Below are 21051 nucleotides of genomic sequence, written 5' to 3'. Positions count from 1 at the left end.
AAATATCAGTAGAAAAAAATGCTTTGGATCTATGGGCATTTCTCGCTACTATTTTTGCTAAATTTGGTTAATATCTCCGAAGATAGGTCCTTACTGAAGAAGCTAAAGTTGAAGAAAACTACTACTACTACTAACAGCTTACTGCAGCACCAAGCTACCTGAGGCCAACGCAGCTACGTTCGTCCCCCCATCCTAATCTATTAAAAGCCACACTCTTTAAACTTTCCCAGAAGTTCCAATTTCCCTTAAACCTTTCGTTACAACATCGTCCCACTCCATTCGGTTATGACCTGCTTTTCGCTTGGCCCTAGATGACTGGCTGACAAGGAAAATTTTTGGCAATCTGTCATCCCTCATCCGCAGAATGTTTCTTAGCCGTCTTAATCTTTCCCTCATTATAACCCTAGAAACCAGGATTAAACCACGTTTTTCGTACAGCTTACGGCCAGTCAGACGGGTACCCAAACAACAGATTAAAGAAAACTGATCCATGCAAATCAGGAGCAAGGACCTTAAGTTATGCAAATAGAGTTAAAACAGATGCTTCCTACGTATCTTTTAGTAGAAAGGTCCTCGCCATTTTGCACCTTGTTGGAATCCGGGTTGCAGCGGTAGCTAGCAACCTAGAAAGAGACGATCTCGTCCTTTAATAAAAACTACAATAGCCCATAACTCCTAAAATAGGAGTCAGATCAAAACAAGAAGTAGACTATTACCGCCTTCTCCTAAACCCCCAAATAGGAAAGTTACTGTCTCTTGGCTTGAACAACAAGGAAACATATTGGCTTGAAAATAAAAAAAGTGGCTGAAACCACGATATTCTGGCTACACGGAATCTTTTTTGTTTTCACCGTCTAGGGCTATACATATCACTAGGCTACACATCACGCTATATCAAACACATCTACATCACAGTTTTGGAGGGCTAATTGTGGGTCTCGAGGCCTTCGTGTTTAGGTATTAATTAACGTAAACTTTTTTTGCCTTTTAGTTGTATACAAGGTTTTTTCTTTTATTTTTTCAAAATATGATATTTCTTCTTTTGCCGCTTACAGAAGTAGTTAGAAAATGGCTTTGTCCCTGTTATATACTAAAGCCGATAAATGGATAGACAGAAAGGGCTAGAAGACTGTCTCAGTGGCCTTAATTTACGAAAATTAAGGGGGGGGGAATTGTCTTTCTTCAATTTTCCCGGCGGAAATATACTAAGAATGCATTTTTCAATGAAAATACCTCTAAAAAAAGTATTTTTCAAAACCTGTAAATATCAAGATTGTTTCAATTTTCCATACAATTTACTGTATTTTTAACATCGTAAGCTTGTTTTTGTCTTATGAATTTGTCCTGTCCTCCATCCTCTTGAAATAAATTCCTGGTTATATTGTGTAGGCCTTTAAGGTATAAACAAAACCGTTCGAACAACTTCTTTCTATTTTTGATAAAAACCTGACTTTTTTCTTCTTTAATCCATGTCCAATAGTGTCCTTTGAACTACTATTGCCTATTTTTTTTACATTTTTTTGTTGATTGTGGGCCGTTTCTTTCTAAACTGCGGAACTATTTTGATTTGCTTAATTTGGAAGTAAATATATTACGATCACATTTTCTTATTATCGATCTGTATTCATTTATTTCATTTACATATTTCATTTACATTATTTATTTATTATTTTTTAATACATTATTATTTATTATATATACATTATTTATTTCATTTACATTATTCAATTTACATATTTTTATACTGAAATAATTCTTGTGAGATTTATAAAGAGTGGGCCTTCTATTTTATCTTGTTTACTTTTTTCCACCATTCTTGTTTGCGCTCTATTTACTTTTTTATGCTGTAATAATTCTTGCGAGATTTATTAGGGGTGGTATTTCTGTTTGTATTCTGTTTACTTCTGTTGTATAGATTTCGTGTCTACATATGCAACTCTTTATATTACATTGTGGTAGAGAAACTTTAAGCTATTTTTCTTTTTTCCTGCCTAGAAGTTTTGCAGTAGTTGTTTTGTGTACGGGCGTGTCTATTATCAAATCCTTCAGTTATATAATGAAATTATTAACTTCTTGGCTATGCCCTGCAGAAGAAGCAAAAAATTAATAGATGTTAAAAAATAAAAATAAAAAATATAAAATATATTGTTAACCTGCAAAACGGTTTTGTGTCTTTCCGCCTCCTCAGAGTTTCTTTTACTGTTTCTGTGTTTAATAGTTAAAAAATAAATAGAAAATAGAAATAAAGTAGAAATATACATAGTAAAGTAGAAATGTAACCTAATAATTGATTTTTCGAGTTTACCTCCTCCTGGTTCTTTTTTTGTTAAAAAAAAGAACCTGCTTTTTAGTTTTTTTTTGCCTGCTTTTTAATTAACAAGTGCCATAAATAGACTTTCCATTCCCAGATAAGAAGGGGTATAAGTTTTGTAAAATCTTATATTTTCGTCATATTAACTATATGACGTCATATTAACATATTAAGGTCGTTATATCGCCTTCATTATGTCTTCATATCAACACCGTAGTTCTGAGGTAATTACTAAAACTGTTTGCTAAGCTGTTCTCAAAGGGAGGTTCAGGAGGTCGATGTTCAATCATACTTTTCTACTACTACTAACAACTCACCGCAGCACCAAGTTGCCTGAGCAACACCACGCACGCTCCTCCATCCCAATCTGTTCAAAGCTTCCCTCTTTAGACCCTGCCAGGAAGTTCCTACTTCTCTTAAATCTTTCTCTACGACATCTTCCCACCCCAACTACGTAGGACCTGCTTTCCATTTCGCCTTAGACGGTTGGCCGAAAAGGACAATCGTATTTTGATCTTCCTAAATATACTACCCTGCTTAGTGCGTTTGAGCATTCCAAGATTACTTATCAGATCCTTAGCGGTTCATGAGGCGTAAATGACGTCTTAAAGTAGTGTTACTACTTTAAACGATCTAGATTAGTTGTCGGGTAAGTTACACCTGCTAACCCTGGAGAATTTAGAAAAACTGAAGATAAGTGACGTCATATATAAACAAAAAATTCAGTCTTTACAACAATGGAAATAATATGTGAAATTCTTTGCAGGTAACCCAAAAGGGACGATAAATGTGAAATGTGGGATACCTTCAGGGGTTTTTAAGTAAACTAGGTTTATAGTGAAGTCCATTTGATTAATGTTGTTATTCCCTTAGTTGCCTATGCGAAGTTGCTTGTTGACAAGTTGTTGAACAAATATTAGTTTTTATCTTTTTACGGATTGCATCCGAGGAAGCTGATTAACCGGATTTGGGATACTCAAGCGCACGCGCGGATTCTCCCTTTGAGAACAGCTTAGCGAACGGTTTTTGGCATTTATCTCATAAGTGCGAAAACGTCTGATATAACTTTTAGACCTGATAATGGCAATATATTCCATTAGTTTTTTTTGAGGCATCGTTTTCGTTACCACCTATATATTTTCTGTTGTAAATGCGCCCCTATACAAAACAGTTATATTTTAGCCTCTGTATTTTGGTGGAAGTATTTTTATTCTGCTCATTTAGCTCAAATTATGTGTGCTTTGCGGCAATTATTTCATTGCTTTATTAATGTGGGATATCCACTTTCCATAGTGTCTGAATAGGGGCTTTTCTATGACTATTCCTGCTGTTTTTTAGTTATTGCTTCCCTATTTTCTTTTTCATCAAGCTTCTCGGTGCCGTCACCTGGTAACATGTCGCAATTCCGGCCGATTATGTTTTTTGTTCCATATTTATAGGAACTAAGAAGATGATTTTGGAAAATCTCATCTGGGAGGCTTAAATGCTGACAAAAGAAATAGTTAAAATTCGACAGTCTATTGAAAGTTAATAAGATTTGGCAAAATGTGTTTGTGAAAGTTGCAACCTTTTCACACCGCGTGTGTTAAATTACGATCAATCTAATGCAAAAATCGCCCAGTGAAAATACTTGCTAAAATCAGCTATAAAACTTAAAATTAATGTAGATCATGTAATTAGGCTGAACAACGGTTTTTCTTAATAAAATTTAATTAAGATTCCTGATTTTTAATAAAGTACCTTTCAAGTATGTCTGTACATAGAAGTATTGGGACCCTTGCCACTGAAAGAAGTGCTCAAGGGCCCTCCTCCTGAGGATAATTCAAAGTAACACATATAAAGGCATAAAAATCTGTTCCGTCCTTTCTCAGGCCCGAATCGAAATAGCGCAGTTTCTTGAATTTATAAGACCATGCACCCTCCACTATCTTCTGAAAATCATGTCCCTTCCCCTGTGTCTATACCAAACTGTGGCCCGTCCCCCCAAGGCTTTGACTTTGTGCAAGGGGGTTTGAACCCACCTTCCCCCGAAATGTTTGTCCGACTCGTAAAAACTTAAAAAAATGAATTTGAAAAAAATTTAAGGTTATCCTAAAAAGCTAGATCGTTTATTTATTTTTATATTTTGAGTTCTACTAGTTTGTCAAAAGCCCTACTGTTGTTATCCTCGTCTTAAATTTAGCCTACTTCCTTTAGCCTTAAGTCATTAAACTGTGTCATGCATTCTCTTTACCATTTATAATTTTACATTTGGATTTGAGTGTTCGAATCTTTGCAGAGGGGAGGGGGGGTTCAATATATTTTGAGTAAAGCTATCACGCTCTTGGTGGAGGGGGGGGGGGTGTCACACATTTACCTTTATCTTCTTATTTCTAGTTTCTAAAAGTGACACTATTATTATTGCTATTATTATTATATTACTATTATTATTATTACTATTATTATATACTATTATGATGCTCCCCATGAAATCACCTTGTTTCCTTTCTCATATTCTGAAATAGGGATTTACAACCAGTTAAACCTTATTGGACATGAACGTACTTTTCATTTGCCGTTCGTACTCTCAGCTGGTGACCCTTGCACATCAACAACTGCATGGTTTTGAGGCAAACTATTGACAGTGAAGTCCATACTTCAGTGATCTAGTTCATGATCTCAGTTTATTGAAAGATTATATTGCCGGGTAGCAAATGAAAGGGTATCTTTCGCAGTTTCTTTTTTTCTTAGATGAAAAAAGTAAACAAACCTTTAGTGTGTCTTTATTCAGTTGTCACATTTAGATTAGCATGCTTACTTGATAGGAGGTAAGGGAAACTGGCCGTAATAAGGACAATGTTTCCCTAAAAAGAAACAGACAGATTACTGTCCTATATTTCCATAGTAACATGTGGGCTTTACTTTTCGTTGGTTAATTTTTTTAAGGTGTTTTTTGACGTGGGCTAGCTAATCTGAGTGACAAATAATTCTCTTAAACGCAAAGTCTTCTGAAGTCTTCCCAGAAAATGTCCCTATCTATCTAAGAAGTCAGGTTTTTTATATACATATTACGGGGAATGTCCGAAATCTAGTTAATGTCGACATTCACCGGTGAATGTTCGAAATTCCTTATTCTCTGCTTCGATTCAATTAGCTTTGCGAGTCAGCTTTTTTAGTCTTATGCAACCTATGATGGTAAAAGCTAAAGTTAGGTTAGATTATGTTAGTTTAGATTAGGTTAGGTTAAGTTGGATTAGGTTAGGTTATATTTGGTTCTAAATATCAGAAATGGGTTAAAAACCTAACTTAAGCTAACCTAAACCAACCTAACCTCGTCTAACCAAACCTAATCTAACCTAACCTACCATCATCAAACCTTGCATTAAATTGAAAAAATTGACTGCAACGGTGACTAAATCCAAGGAGAGAAAAAAAAAGGTATTTCGGACATTCACCGGTGAATGTCGACATTAACCAATTTGCGGACATTCACCGTAACATACATAACTAGAAAATGGTACACATTTTTATAAAGATATAAATAGAAAGCTTCTATTTATTTAAACACCGGGGATAGGGGTGAAGCGGTGAAGTGGATTTTTTCGAACCTCATCCGAAATTGAAACGAAGTGAGTATTCGCCCACGTGAAGACAGTTTTTTCCTCGGATAGACGTAAAATGGGGCTACCGAAGCGAGACTTGCCTCATTTCAGCTCGAAACATGTCCTTTCATTTCGGGCGTGTCGATATATTCACCAAATATATTTGTCTGTATATATGCCGACATATTTATCGCTTATCGAAAAGGAGCGATGTGTATCGTGATAAGATGTTGCTGACCCCGTTGAGAGCCAAAAATATTGGGTTCTTCTATTTTACGTTTAAACAGCTTAAACTACGAACGGCAAACGAAAACAGACGGTAGTGTGCAAGGAATTTTTTATTATTATTATTTTTAAATTATAAAAAAACATTATTTTTTTTTGGCCTGGTTTTCTTAGACCAAGGCACTTCGTATCAAAGGAGTTGTCGTAGAAACTTCAAAAAGGGCTTGTTCGATTGGAAATTGACAGGGCTAGCGCCCTTTTCAATGGTCGAAAATGATTAGAGGGCAACTAACCCCCCTCCACCGCCTGCCATTTCCCCAAACACATCCAATCAAGATTTTAAAATAGCCATTTTGTTCAGCGTAGTTAAAAGATACGGAAATTATGTCATTGAGGATAACAGACGGTAGTGTGCAAGGAACCTTAAAAATACGTAAGAAATGTTTCTTATTATTTCTGGGCCCAATTTATACAATTTAAGTATTGGTTTTGTGTTTATGTCTTTAGGATGAGGCAGTTGAAGGGGCACTGAAGGAAATTGGATTGATATGATTGGTTTTCAAATTTCTTGCTACCCTGCCACGCTATAGCCACAATGCTCGGTGAAGGTTTGGATTAAAAAATGCTATGTTCCGTTATTTATGTCAGAGTATTTTTGTATTTGGTTTCCACAAATAAATGTTTGTGATTGTCGGTTATGTCCGCTGTGTCTTTGGCTTTTTTGTCCTCAAAGATTTTAGGGTTTGCTTTGAATAGAAGTGCACATGGTCAAAAATAAAGTTGGAGGGGTAGAAGCTTTATTCTCGTTTCTTGAGGGGTCTGTACCTGGGATCAGATCAGAAGAAAAATAGGCTCCATGACTTTAAAGCTTGTGCAGTGGATGTCTATAATACATGATGTCCACAAAGGCAAAATGGTGCTAGATCTGGGAAATGAGATGAACATGAAAGCTTACAGCATTGCCATGGACTATGCATGCACTATGAGTTTTTTTCTTCTCATATATTACAAAAGAAGAAGTGAATCATAAACAAAAGAAGAAGTGAATCATAAGGAATTAAGGGCAAAAGAAGTAAGGCAACTCAATTAGAGTAAATAGTAAAGCGGCGATGACACTATTGAAACAGGACGAAAATTCAAGAAAAAATTCATTTGTCCCAAAGAAAAGAAAATTCCTTAAATATGGATCTAAAAGAGAGGCATGGTTTGAGCCGTTAAACTGACACCTTGTTTTTTTTTTCTTTTTTTTCAGTAGAACTACGACAAAAATTTGTTATTCCATTCAAAATTCAATCTTAAGTTGATGTTTCACAGTCATCCATTTCCATGGGCATGGATTTTGTCCGATCAAATCTAATAAATTTATTATTTATAAACCTAAAAGAATTTTATATCTTAACTTATTTGTTAACTTAATTAATTTTTTTTTTCATATGTCTTAACAATTTATAAATCTTTTAATTTCACTATTTGTCCAAGTTGTTAATAGTGGACAGGTTTGAAGCATAAATGAGGTAATTACTTTTTGATTTTGTTTGACAACGTAAAATGATTCACATTACGTCTTCAATCCTGTTTCCAACTATAATTATCATTGCCGTTGCGTTGTGCCCCAGCCCCGCTCTTAGTAGCGCCAGATATTGCCTTAGAGTATACACGTTTGTTGTGGATTTTTCGGATTTTTTTTTTCTGTTTGTTTTCATCAACCGTTGGTCTGTACTGCAAAATAAAGCTAATTTGAAAAAAAAAACAAATAGAAAATAAGAAACTTTTGTAAGTAGCGAAGGGCTATATATGTCCGCATTTCGGGCGGGGGAGGGGGGCTGGGGTTAAACTTTGAGAGCTGTGATAATTATAGTTGGAAAGAACACTGAAGGTGCCAAATGACTCATTTTACGCCAATTTTGTCTAACGAAAGCAATTTGTAATTTTCCTCATTTACGCTCCAAACCCTCTCGTGAACTATTGACAACATTGAAAAATGGCGAAATTAAGAAGATTTATAAGTTATTTAATTAATTGAACTTAGTCGTAATAAATCCGTGCAGGTAGAATTGTTGATTGAGTAGTATTACGTTAGTATTGGACGTTGGATCGATTAGCGATTAGTATATTTGGAAAGAGCGTGTGCGAAGGCCTAAGGTCCAAGCTGTTCAGAGCTTATATTTATAAGGGCAAAACGACCATGGTTGCGGAAAGAGGCTATAAAAAGCCGACCTTTTGCTAGTATATATATATATATATATATATATATATATATACTAGCAAAAGGTCGGCTTTTTATAGCCTCTTTCCGCAACCATGGCCGTTCTGCCTTTATAAATATAAGCTCCGAACAGCTTGGACCTTAGGCCTTCGCATACTCTCTTTCCAAATATACTAATCGCTAATCGATCCAACGTCCAATACTAACGTAATACTATGCTAGTATATATATATATATATATATATATATATATATATATATATATATATATATATATATATATATATATATATATATATATATATATATATATATTTATGGTTTGTGAACAATTATTTTTTAAATGCTAAATCAGTCCTCTGCTACTACTACTACTAACAACTCACTGCAGCACCAACCCGCCTGAAGCCAACACAGCTAGGCATGCTCCTCCTCAATCCCAATCTATCTAAACCCTCCCTCTTTATACCCTTCTACAAAGTTCCAGTTTTCCTTAGATCCTTCCTTACGACCTCTTCCTATTCGGGGACGACCTGCTTTTCGTTTGGCCCTAGATAACCTTCAAGAAATCAGGCATTTTACTGATATTTTCATCTAGGATGCTTAAATCATCAGGATAGTCTTAGTTTAGGAGAGTTTTGCTTTCCTATTTTTATCATGCTCTCCCATTGCCTTGCCTTGTTCCTTTCGACAATATCACTCAAAATTATTGATACGAACGGGGATAGAACGCAATCCTGCTTAACCCCTTGTCCAATACTAAACCAGTTATTAAGCTCATTTCCTACCGCAACAATGTTATTCTAGTGCATAGCACTAATCACTTCAATGTATTTATCTGGCATACCATACGAGGATAGGACCGTCGCTAAAGCTCTTCTATCGGCTGGATCAAATGCTTGCTCATAATCTATGAAACTAAGAACTAAAGAGGTCCGATGACTCAGCCACTTCTCAATTTTTAGTCTAAGAGTGAAAATTTGGTCGACACATTCTCTCTCCTTCCTATGACTACACCGTTCTTTTCTTAAAAGTTTATCTACAGCATCTCTTAGTCTGAAAAGTATTTTCATACTAAGTAATACCTTAACCAAACTAATGCTTTTATGATTATCATACTCAATCTTAATACCGTTCCTATGGAGGGGTTTAATTAGAGTTTTCCTTAAATCGCTAGGTACTTCCCTTTTTTAAAAATCATGTGTATAATCTTGAGTAATGTATCTCTAACTTCACAACCACCATCTTTAAACAAATCATTTACCAAACTATCAATACCTTTAGCCTTATTATTTTTTCATTCTCATATTCTTTATACTGTCTTTAATTCTTTAATACTGTCTTTGATTTTGCCTCACAAAATAAATCATACTTGACTTAAAAAGTATCGCAAACTTTTTTCATTTTTTCTGTATCATTTCCTGTAACTTTTAACAGTTTAGCACATTCTCAAAATGTTCTGCCCGTCTCTCTTTAACTGTTTCCTTATAACTAATTGTGGCCTCGTCCAGATGGACTATTTCCCCTTATTTTTTAGCATGCTAATACAATATTTTACTATTATGCCGTCTGGTTGCATTTTCCAGATCCTAAAAAATTTTATCCCTGGCCTCCAATACCACTTTATCCCTGGCCTCCAGTCATTTTCATCATCGCGGGTCGTACTCTTTTCTGTATTTTGAGGTAGTAGGTACGCTTAGGGTATCTTTTATGGCTAAATCGAGTATGTTGAGCCTGAAAGTATACTTACTTTTAATATACAACCATCCGTTACTGAGTTATCATCACCGGGTATAGAGTGTCTTTCATACTTCTACATTACAAACTCTGGTTCACCTTAATGTGCAAGTGTGCATGTGCTAATGTGCAATCCTCAATCTCTTCAAAGGCTTCTACTGATCTAACCGGAGCTAAGTCGAATGCTGGATGAATTCAGCCAGACCAAAGAAACAAGTGTAAATCCCCACGAAATGGGACAAGCTTTTCAAAAGAATTTTCTCAGAGACTGCAGATCTCTTATTAGTATTGTCGAGTCTTAGGGAAATCCCTACGAAAGGGATGTGAATTAGCTATACACCCTTTATTCACACCGCCTGGCAGAAGATACGGCAATACGAAACATGAAGTGACTTGAAGAATTGGGAATTTCAGAGTACAAAAAATTTATTCAAGAGCATATGGTTTCCCACAAGAAAGCAATTAGCGACACGTTACCGAGACAGAACATAGTCCTGTTCGTTCCGCCAAAAAAAATTACCTCGAGGTCTCAGCTGCAGGTAATGTACATGCAGTCAAACTGCAGCCTCTTAAGTCGTTTATACATAGGCTGCAAGGGTAGAGGGGCAGACTTAACTGACTTTTTCAAGCATGAGAACCAGTCGTTTCCACCTTCCCTGTCCGAGTCCGGCAAGCTACGGTTTGGAAAAAAATCTGACATAGTTGACTGTTTGACGGCAGAGCTTGAAGAGCCACAGCCCAGCAGCCTCCCAGCCGCCGACTCAATTTTAGTAGAAGGGTCTGTTCTAGTGCACCTTATCGCTCGTAAGCCTGGAATTAGTTTCGGTGAATACGCTCGCTCGAACTTCGCTACCTACATTAGAAAGCAACAGTCCCGAACCGGAGCTCAAAGGATTGATCTCATCTTTGACATCTAGACTGACGAAAGCCTAAAAACAGAGCGCGTGAACACAGAGGAACTTGGTCTTATGCCGTGAAAATTACAGGCCGAACCCCCCTTTCTCGGATGAACTGGCGTGAATTTTTGAAATCAACTGAGAACAAGAGTCGACTCTTCCATTTTTTGGCGAATATGTTAGTCCAGGAATTGCAGGACATCCTTATAGTGGCCACTCTTGGAGACATAGTTATTTCAACGAGCGATATCGCTTTTCACGAAGGCCTCACACTTACCAACCACGAAGAAGGTGGCACTCGTTTTCTGCTCCGTGCCTTCCATCAGGCCCAGTGTGACTATAGCTTCATAGCCATCAGAACTGGGGATTCTGATGTAGTTGTGATTGCAACAACTTTGTTCCAGCAGCTTCAGATTGAAAACTTGTTTGCTATCTATGGGGATGGAGCAAAGACGAAAATACTACCCATTCACGATATTACTTATCGTCTAGGACCTTACAGGTCTCGCAGCCTTCTATTTTTGCATGCCTTCTCTGGATGCGATACGACGTGTTCTTTTGCTTTTCATGGAGAGCATGGTGTTTGGAAGACCTGGAAAGCTGTGGAATCCATTCTTCCAACTTTTGTTACTTGAGTACATCAGGACCCGCTGCTAGATTGTCATTTTATAGACATCTAGCGATTCGTCGTCGTTCTTTACGGAAAAATCAAGTAGCTTGTCTGTAGTGAACAGTCTGCGGAAGGAGCTTTTCACACGAAAAACAGCCGGAATGGAAAGACTGCCCCCAACAGCGGCTGCTCTTGAGCGCGCTTACTTGCAGGCCCAGATACGGGCATTATCGTGTTGTCCGAAACTTTCCCCCTTGGATCCAGGTTTATACAGCTGGGTTTACCATGACGGAAGCTGGGAGCCTTTCTGGACTAATCTTCCTGAGGCAGCGACAATTTACAAAGAATTGCTCAAATGTGGCTGTAAAACAAAGTGCAAAAGCAGGTGCAAATGTGTAAAAGCTTCCCTTAAATGAATGCACGAACCTGCCTGTCACTCTAGGCAGGCGCGCCATTCCTCTGACTTTCGTTACTCTGAGTACATCAGGAGCCCCGCTCCTAGATTGTCACTTTACAGACATCCAGCAATTCGTCGTCGTTCTTTACGAAAAATCAAGTGGCTTGTCTGAAGTGAACAGTCTGCGAAAGGAGCTTTTCACACGAAAAACAGCAGGAACGGAAAGACTGCCCCCAACATCAACTACTCTTGAGCAGCACACCAGACGCACTTACTTGTAGGTCCAGATACGGGCATCATCGTGTTGTCCGAAACTTCCCCCCCTGGATCCAGGTTTATACAGCTTGGTATAGCATGACGGAAACTGGGAGCCTTTCTGGACTAATCTTCCTGAGACAGCGACAATTTGCAATGAACTGCTCAAATGTGGCTGTAAAACAAAGTGCAGAAACAGGTGCAAATGTGTAAAAGCTTCCCTTAAATGAATGCACGAACCTGCCTGTCACTCTAGGCAGGCGCGCCTTTCCAAAAAACACACAAGTACTTGTCCAATAAGAGAGTCATACTTACTCCCACCATTTACCCTTCCCATTTAAACATTTTTGCCTCTCAATTACTCGGACTGTCTGTCTTGGCTTTTTCCTACAATTAGCCATGTCTTGATGCCGACTACAAAATACTTGGTTTTCAATTAAAAATCAAAGGACTCGGCCGAGGCCTTCGGCCTCACGCGCCTTTCCAAAAACTAACACACAAGTACTTGTCCAATAAGAGAGTCATATTTACTCCCACCATTTACCCGTGCCATTTAAACATTTTTGCCTCTCAATTACTCGGACTGTATGTCTTGGCTTTTTTCTATATTTAACCATGTCTTGATGCCTACTACAAAATACTACTTTGAAAAACTACTTTGAAATACCTGAAGTAGTTCAGTATTCTACATTTTTTGTCATCATAATAGTATGCTTCTTACGTCCGAAGTTCCTTAAGTCAAGCTGTTTGAGTTGAATAAATGATTTTTTTTTTACTGAAAGCTTATTGAGTTGATCTGAAACGGTAATTAATTACTTACAGTCAAAAATCTATGATCTCCTTCGGTAGGTTATAGGGAGGGTATGAGTTCTTGTTAGAGCAGGGCATAGAAACAGTAACTATTAAACTGGTAAGTCCTAAACCAAGAATCCAATTGTAAAACTAACGCCCATTTTTGGAATCGAGAGACTCGAATTAGTCAGAAAAGAGATATTAAATCCGGTCATCGCTCATTCTCAAAATTCGCGTTTTTTTTCTTTGTGCGGAAAAACACAAAGTAGTGCGGGACCGCGGAGACAAATTTGAATTTGCAACTTAGTCGATTCTTCACATTTTCCGTAAAATATTCACCAATTTCTATGCGATTACGATGAAAAATACAAAGTCAGAAAACGGAAATTACTCAGAAGTGCATGGAACGTACTGATGAAAATGATGATAACTCAGTAACCAGGAGTCGGAAGAAAAAAGTAAGCACATTCTTGGGATCAGGAGAGACAAATTAGTCAGAAACAACCCTCTGATCGGAAAAATTTCCCAGTCTGAAAGTCAGCTATTTTTTCCCGCGCGGAAAAACGAAAAATGGCGTAATAATTGCGTCGGAAAATATGGCTCTGCCCCTAGTCAGATTTTCCATATTTTTCTGCACATGTCTGCCAAATTTCATGCTTTTATCATACAATGCCCAAACCTGACGCTTATGTACCTAGCTAATACCCTAGTATCTAATATCGATCCGGCCAGTTTTTGGTTTACAATAACATAATCTATAACGTTGAATTGCTTACCATCATACGAGTACCATATTCACTTATGGGCCATTTTATGGCCATATAGTGTATTGCTTATAACTATATTGTTATACCTACAAAATTGCAAAAGTCTATAAGCGTTATTATGTTCTATTCCTACATTAAATTTACCTAGGCTAGGATACCGTCTATCGCTATTTCTACCGACCTGGGCTTTAAAATCACCTAATAAAATACTATATTTTTTCTTGGAGTCTTATTTGTTCCTGTAGCTGTAGGTAAAATCCATCTGAGTCACCAGTATCTCCTTCAGTCAGTTCTATAGGGGCATATACTACTGTGACTGATACCTTGCACTTTTTTGTTCTGAGTGAACATCTAAGATTCTATTCAATTCAAACTTTCTATTTCCTCCGAATACGAAGAGTAAAAAAATAAATAAAGATAATAACCGCTAATCAACAGGCCATAAAATTATTTTAAACTATATAACAACAAGTACGCAAAGGCCTTCAGTCAAAATTACCACACAAATTAACACTTCATTCAATAGATAATAAATTAACACTTAAAATTAACACTTCACAAATTAACACTTCATTCAAAAATTAAATCAAATAAAATAAATTAAGCTTCGTGCGCAGCTCTATATAAATTATGAGAAAAAACATTTAATTTGGATGAAAATTTCTTTTGGTTTTTCTCCAAAACATCAACAGGGTTTTTTATTTTATATGTATTCATTAAAAAAGTATTTGATTCAGATTTAGAAAAGCGGCAAAGGAACTTAGCAAAATTAAAAAATCTGGTTTTTACATGCGCAATATTACTAATTCTAAAAAACGGGAGAAGCGATGAAAAAACTAAAATCTGAGGCAAAGCGACTGTATTATATACCCGAGCCAGTGATTTCAGAGAAAAAAGATCGCGAAGACAAATTACTGCCCCAAAACTAGACGCTATTCTACTTTTAACTGCTTTAGAAATAGAAGCACGGCATAGAGCTGAAGTTGGTCCATAAGGCACACCAAGATATAAAAAAGATTCCAAAGGTTTTAAAATACTATCATAAATACGAACAGAAATTTCTGAATTAACGAGATCATTAGCCTTAGGACCAAAAATTAAAAACTGACACTTTTCAGGGCAAAAACGAAGTCCATGCTCACTAAAAACCTTTGCTAAAAAATCTACATTTCGTTGAAGTGACTGAAGCGATCGACTCAAAAGGAGTAAATCATCTGCGTAAGCAATCCACGACAGAACATAACCTTTACCATAAATAAAAGTCAACTGAATTTGATCAATTAGCCCCGAAACAGTAATATTGAAAATCAAAGGAGAAATAATGCTTCCTTGTCTCAGCCCCCTACATAACTTAAGGTTTATGTCCACGCTGAAAAACGCAGTTTTACGACGATCTTGCAGTTGTAACTTGCACAAAAAGAACAAAATGCTTATATCATTGGATTCATTAGTTGCAGATCTATCCATTCACCGAGCCAGAATTATGATATTACTCAGAATTTCTCTTTGGGAAAATTCTAAACTTACTTAAAAAATAGGGAAACGGCCCTTTTTTCAACGATTTTTAATCAATTTCCAGCGCATTTTTAATCTAAAAAACCTTCTACACCAAATTTCTAAAATATAATTCGGCAGATGGATAGAATTGAATATGATTTATGGAATGATATCAAAATTGTCTTTTTTCTTTGATTTACAAAAATCGTAGGAAAGCAGAAAAATAATATCCTAAAAATTACATAGTGAACATAATCCTTAACATTATAACCACTAAACTGATTCTTCCACTTAATACGAATACGAGAGGAGCCATACCACTTTTTTAAAACCCAAACTACCGGTAGTGGGACATTATTCTTCAGAAGCGCAGTCATAGCCCAAGAATGGATAATTGAACCATACGCCGCCGCAAAATCTAACGCAAGTTTATAAACTCTATCCCATTGCTTACAAAAGGATATTATTCTTGAAAGGAGGGTATGAGCAACATCCATGCTTAGACCCTTGCGGAACCCAATTTGATTCAGGCCTTGGTTAGAAGACTTCAGATACTTTAATAAAACTAACTCAAAAACTTTGCTAATCTGGCACAAAACAGTAATCGGCCTGTAATCAGAACATCGATTCGTATTCCCTCCCTTTTTTGAAAGGGGTGAAGTGGTAGCACGAGAAAAGCTAGTTGAAAGAACTCCAGAAGATAGAATAATAGTAAAAAGAGTAGCGAGGAGAAGGATTGCTTTGGGAGATGCCCATTTTATATGGTTTGAATGTATACCATCATGATCAAAAGAATGCTTACTTTTTAGAGCTTTAATTGCTACCGTTACATCTTCAACAGAAGCAGATATTTTACTATTTGGGCGGGGCTTTGAAATTTCTTCCGATAATAAAGAGTCAAGCCGTGATTCAACTGCCGCATCACCGGATGAAAAAACATGATTATAATGAGTTATCCAATCATCTAGTTTCAGAGAACTATTAGAATCTGGTGAACAATTATTATTACGATGTCTAGAATTAACCAAACTCCAAAGCTCATTCTTATCACTAGTAATCCTTGAACCAATTTCATCTTTTATAATTTCATTATGCAAACGCAACTCAGCCCGAGAAACGCGTTTAGTTAATTTCATACCATCATAAAATGGTCCAGATCGCGGTTTTCCCGCGCAATTCCAAAGGTAACAAGCTTGAGATGCATTCTTTTGGCTTTGCTTTAAAATCAGGTTAAGGTTCAAACCTAAAACACGAGATCCACGACGGAAAGAATCAGTCTTAAATGGTTTATTAGCCCCGACTTTTAAACTATGAACAATTTCAAGGTAAAATACATCAATATCAATTTGATCAACATCCTTAGAATAATTTACAATTATTTTGGCTAAAAGTGCATCTGATTTTTTATATCTATTAGTTTTCTTACTATTTTCTGGGGGCTCTCAGGGCTTTTCTATCATTCCTGTTTTGCTTTTCTGCAATTTCTTAACGTATGCTTGTTCCTCCTATTTTGGTATACGCAAAATACATTTGATGCTTTTGCCCGTTTTTTCTACAAAAAGGGATTATTTAGATGCTTTTGCACCTTGCCCTTTGATGCTTTTGCCCTTTCTAAAAAAAAGGTGTAGCATAAGACCTTTTCAATGTTGATCAACAGTCGCAAGGATTTATCAAGAATAAATTTCGCGAGAATACATTTTTTTGTTATTTTCAATTAAACTCATTAAAATTAAATTCATGAAATTATTCCTATAATTTTCACTTTTTATGCATTTTTTTTTTACTCTAATCAAATTCTGAAAGTTTCAATTAAATACAACAAAATTTCTTCAGGGTTCTTTTAGGGAATATGGTTGGATAACTTAAAAAAATGTACTTTTTCATGTCTCATTTTAAATAAGAGATCAAGCCAACACTAAATATAACAACGTTTATTGCAAATTAACTGGTTTTTTCTCTTCTAAAATTGTAAGAACAAAAATGATTTCCCTCCATGGTATCCATCCTTGAAAGCTCGCGCTTAATTTTGAAAAACAGGTCTGACAAACAACGATTGACTTGTGGGTCGTTTTCATCCAAAGTCTTGGGTCGTTTTCATCCACAGTGTCAACAAAACCGTTGTCGGTCACTAAAACACGATTGTTGATCAACTATGTCTCGCCAGAACCGACTGTTGATCAACAATGTGGCCAGAAAAGGCCTTAAGCGCACATGCGTCCTATATTTACATCTGTTTTTTTAACTTTACGAATCACAATGTTTTGAATAACGTTGGGTGATATGTGATATCGATATTGATATATCGATATGTCGGACCAAATATTGATATCGAATACCGAAACGTATTATCGAAACCGATATTTTTTTAGGGGTCTCTAACCCCCTATATTCCCCCGCAGAAAATCCACCACGTGAAAATTCTGTTTTTGAATAGCCAGTAGTTTATTTTTCTCTTTTCCTGAGCCCGAATAATTCCAAATCTGGATTTTTATTATATTCATTTATGTAATCGAAGTTTATTTTTATTGTTTGGTTTTATATTATTTGAATTTTGAAAAAAAATTATACAAAATATCCTTTGTTTACCATTTGCGTTACTGAACTTTGGCAAGTCCAACATCCGAAATATCGGTATCGAATATCGAAAGCAAAAATATCGATATATCGATTAATCAAAATATCGCCCAACACTAGTTTCGAATGTGCAGGCCAGATTATAAAATTTGTGACCTTTGAGCTAAAGATACTGAAGTTCCTTCTCAAATAAAGTCTTCTGTCAGTTTCTTGTTTCCCTGAGGATGCATTTTAAGGGAATGCGCTACCTTCAAAAATCAGCCTGTCTTGTCTATTATAAACCTTTTAATTTGAATAGCCGAACTATTTGGAATTGATTGGGCGTTCTTGCTACACCTTGTAGAGTTTAAATAAGAGATCTGAATGTAGAAAAAGTAGAAAGTACAGAAATTAGCTGACACCTACTTTCCAAAAAATATCAGAAAACCCATTAATTTTGATAAAACTTACATTATTAGGAAGTATGACTTTCGTTTTTTCGATTAAACGGAGCAGAATTTTCTTTCTGAAGTTCAGGAAAGGGAGTTCCTGAAAATGTTCTAGCATACCTGCTAGAAAAACGCCAAAAATCAGCTCTAAGGAAGCATTTTGTTGTGTTACAAACAACAAAATGTAAAACATTGTGGAATTATTCTAAGACAGTGAAAATTTTTCTAAATGAATATTTCGGCTCTATATCTAAGATCCGCCATCAGCAAAGCACATACAAATATAAAATAAGACTTACAATAAAATATGCGACCATTAAAAGCAAAATTAAAACAGTCTTGGAATCATCACTTCAAGGAAGTTCAAATAGGACTGAAGAAAAGACACGAAACAAGGCTATTCATTAAGATAAAAACAAATCGAGAGCGTGTTTTTACTGCGAATCTCGCTTTTTTGGCGCCTAACCTGAGAGGCCTTTTTGATACAAGTTTATTGGTATTAACTTTTGGTTTTGCAATAAAATTTGTTAAATCACTTTTAATTAAATTTGCGGATGCAGCAAGGACTATGCAGCAAGACGCATGGGTCTTGTGGATACTACTACTACTACTAACAACTCACCGCAGCACCAAGCCGCCTGAGGCCAACACAGCTACGCACGATCCTCCTCCACCCCAATCTATTCAAAGCCTCCCTTTTTACACCCGCCCATGAAGTTCCCATTTCCTTTAAATCTTTCTTTATGACGTCCTCCCACCCCAGACGGGGACGACCTGCTTTCCGTTTAGCCCTAGATGGTTGGCCGAAAAGAACAATCTTTGGCAATCTGTCATCCTTCATCCGCACAACGTGCCCTAACCACCTCAACCTTTCTTTCATTATAGCCCTAGAGAGTGGTATTGAACCACATTTTTCGTTTAGTCTACTGTTTGAAATACGGTCAGTCAGCCGGGTACCCAGAACAATCCTTAAGCAATTTCTCTGGAAAACATCTAGCAAATCTTCGACCGCTTTTCGGAGCGTCCATGCTTCAGAGCCATATTTGACCACTTTCATCACTGCAGGTTCTAAGATTATAACCTGGGATTGCAAACATATTTTTCCTTTAGTCTAGATTTTTTTTTAACTGTGAAAAAAACACCTTGAGCCGTGAATGTTCTATATTTAAAACCTGGCCTTTTTCCAACATCTTTGATAATGCTACTACCAAGGTAAGGGAAGCTGCCCACCTAATCAATCTTTTCGTTACCCTACGTCACCTTTTCATTTTCACTTATTCCTAGCCTTAGTGACTTAGTCTTCATAACATTAATTTTCAAACAAATTCTAGCATCCTGAACTCGCAAAACCTCTAAAACTTCATTCATTTTGCTAACACTTTCATCTAGGATGCTTAAACCATCAGCAAAGTCCTGGAGACTTTTTCCTCCCCATTTGATTCCATGGTCTCTCATTGCCTTTCCTGTGCTCCTTGAGACAAAGTCCATCAAAATAATCCATGTAAAGGGGGATAGAACACAGCCCTGCTTAACTCCTGATTTAATAGAAAACCAACTGCTAACCTCATTTCCTACCTTAACCACAGCTGAGTTATTCTCGTACATAACACTAATCACTTTAATGTATTTATCTGGTATACCATACAAAGATAAAACCTTTACTAAAGCTGTTCTATCGACAGAATCAAACGCTTGCTCATAATCTATAAAACTGAGGACCAAAGGTGTAGGAAAACTCAGGCACTTCTCAATTATTAGTCTAAGAGTGAAAATTTGGTCGATACATCCTCTACCTTTTCTAAACCACACTGGTCTTCTCTTAAAGCTTTGTCTACGGCATCTCTCAGTCTAAAATGTATCACATTACTAAGTAATTTACTACCTACAGAGACCATACTAATGCCTTGATAATTACCACTTTCTTATAAAGTGGCTTAATTAAGGTTTTCCTAAAATCGTTAGGTACTTCCCCTTTTTCAAAAATCATATTCATAATCTTTAATAACTTATTTCTGACCTCAGAGCCACCATACTTAAGAAACTCATTTACCACCCTATCAGCACCTGGAGCCTTATTATTCTTTAATCCTTTTAATACTGTTGCTAATTTCTCCTCACAAAACAAATCTTCCTTCACATCCAAAGTATCACAAACTTTTTCATTTTCCTCTATATTTTTTCCTGCAACTCTATCTCGGTTAAGCAAGTTCTCAAAATGTTCGGCCCATCTCTCTTTAGTTTTTTCCTTATCGCTAATTGCAACCCCATTCCTATCTTTAACTGGGACAAGTCTGGATTGACTACTCCCTCTCAATTTTTTAACGTTCCAGAACAGTATTTTACTATTATGCCGTCGACCTCCATCTTCCAGAACCTCATTAATTTTATCCTTGGCCTCACTTTCACTCCTCCATAGTTAATATTTTAGTGGTTCCTCCACTTCCTTCACATTTCTTTTCTTTTCATAAGATCTATAACTGAGAAAATTCTTGTACAAGTCCTTTCTCCTTTCTATTAAACATAAGCTTTTTAACTAATATTCTTAGCTGCAGTTCTAGCTTTCTTCCCTAATACACCTTCAGCAACTTCACAAATTATTTTTCTAAAATTATTCCAACCATCTTCCACATTATCAAATTTTAAACTCTAAAGTTTAGTATTGAACTGTTCCTGGAAAGTTTCTCTCAAATTCTCATCCTGGAGTCTACCAACATCATACCAACATCTTGTGGATAAACGCACGAATATGCGATGATGTACGCTTGCGTTTCCCCG

The 21051-nt window shown here is 36.4% G+C and overlaps 1 protein-coding gene across 3 annotated transcripts in view; it reads left to right on the top strand.

The window, feature by feature from the left end:
- AP-1sigma (AP-1 complex subunit sigma-2) overlaps positions 1-21051 on the top strand; it is a 55793-nt gene that overhangs the window by 31611 nt on the left and 3131 nt on the right. The window contains exon 5 of one of the 3 annotated variants that reach the window (XM_089104540.1): positions 6625-6819. The exons of the other annotated variants lie outside the window; for them this stretch is intronic. Coding sequence (XP_088960666.1) covers positions 6625-6669 — 45 coding nt within the window. The 3' untranslated portion in view covers positions 6670-6819. Of the gene's footprint in view, positions 1-6624; positions 6820-21051 lie in introns of those variants that run through there. 3 annotated transcript variants of the gene reach the window in all.

The sequence above is a fragment of the Artemia sp. Qi Xiang Cuo genome, chromosome 18 (assembly GCF_049724085.1).
Source record: "Artemia sp. Qi Xiang Cuo chromosome 18, ASM4972408v1, whole genome shotgun sequence".
NCBI lineage: Eukaryota > Metazoa > Arthropoda > Branchiopoda > Anostraca > Artemiidae > Artemia > Artemia sp. Qi Xiang Cuo.
Note: the sequence above shows the minus strand (reverse complement) of the source record. Positions and strands in the feature narration are given on the sequence as shown.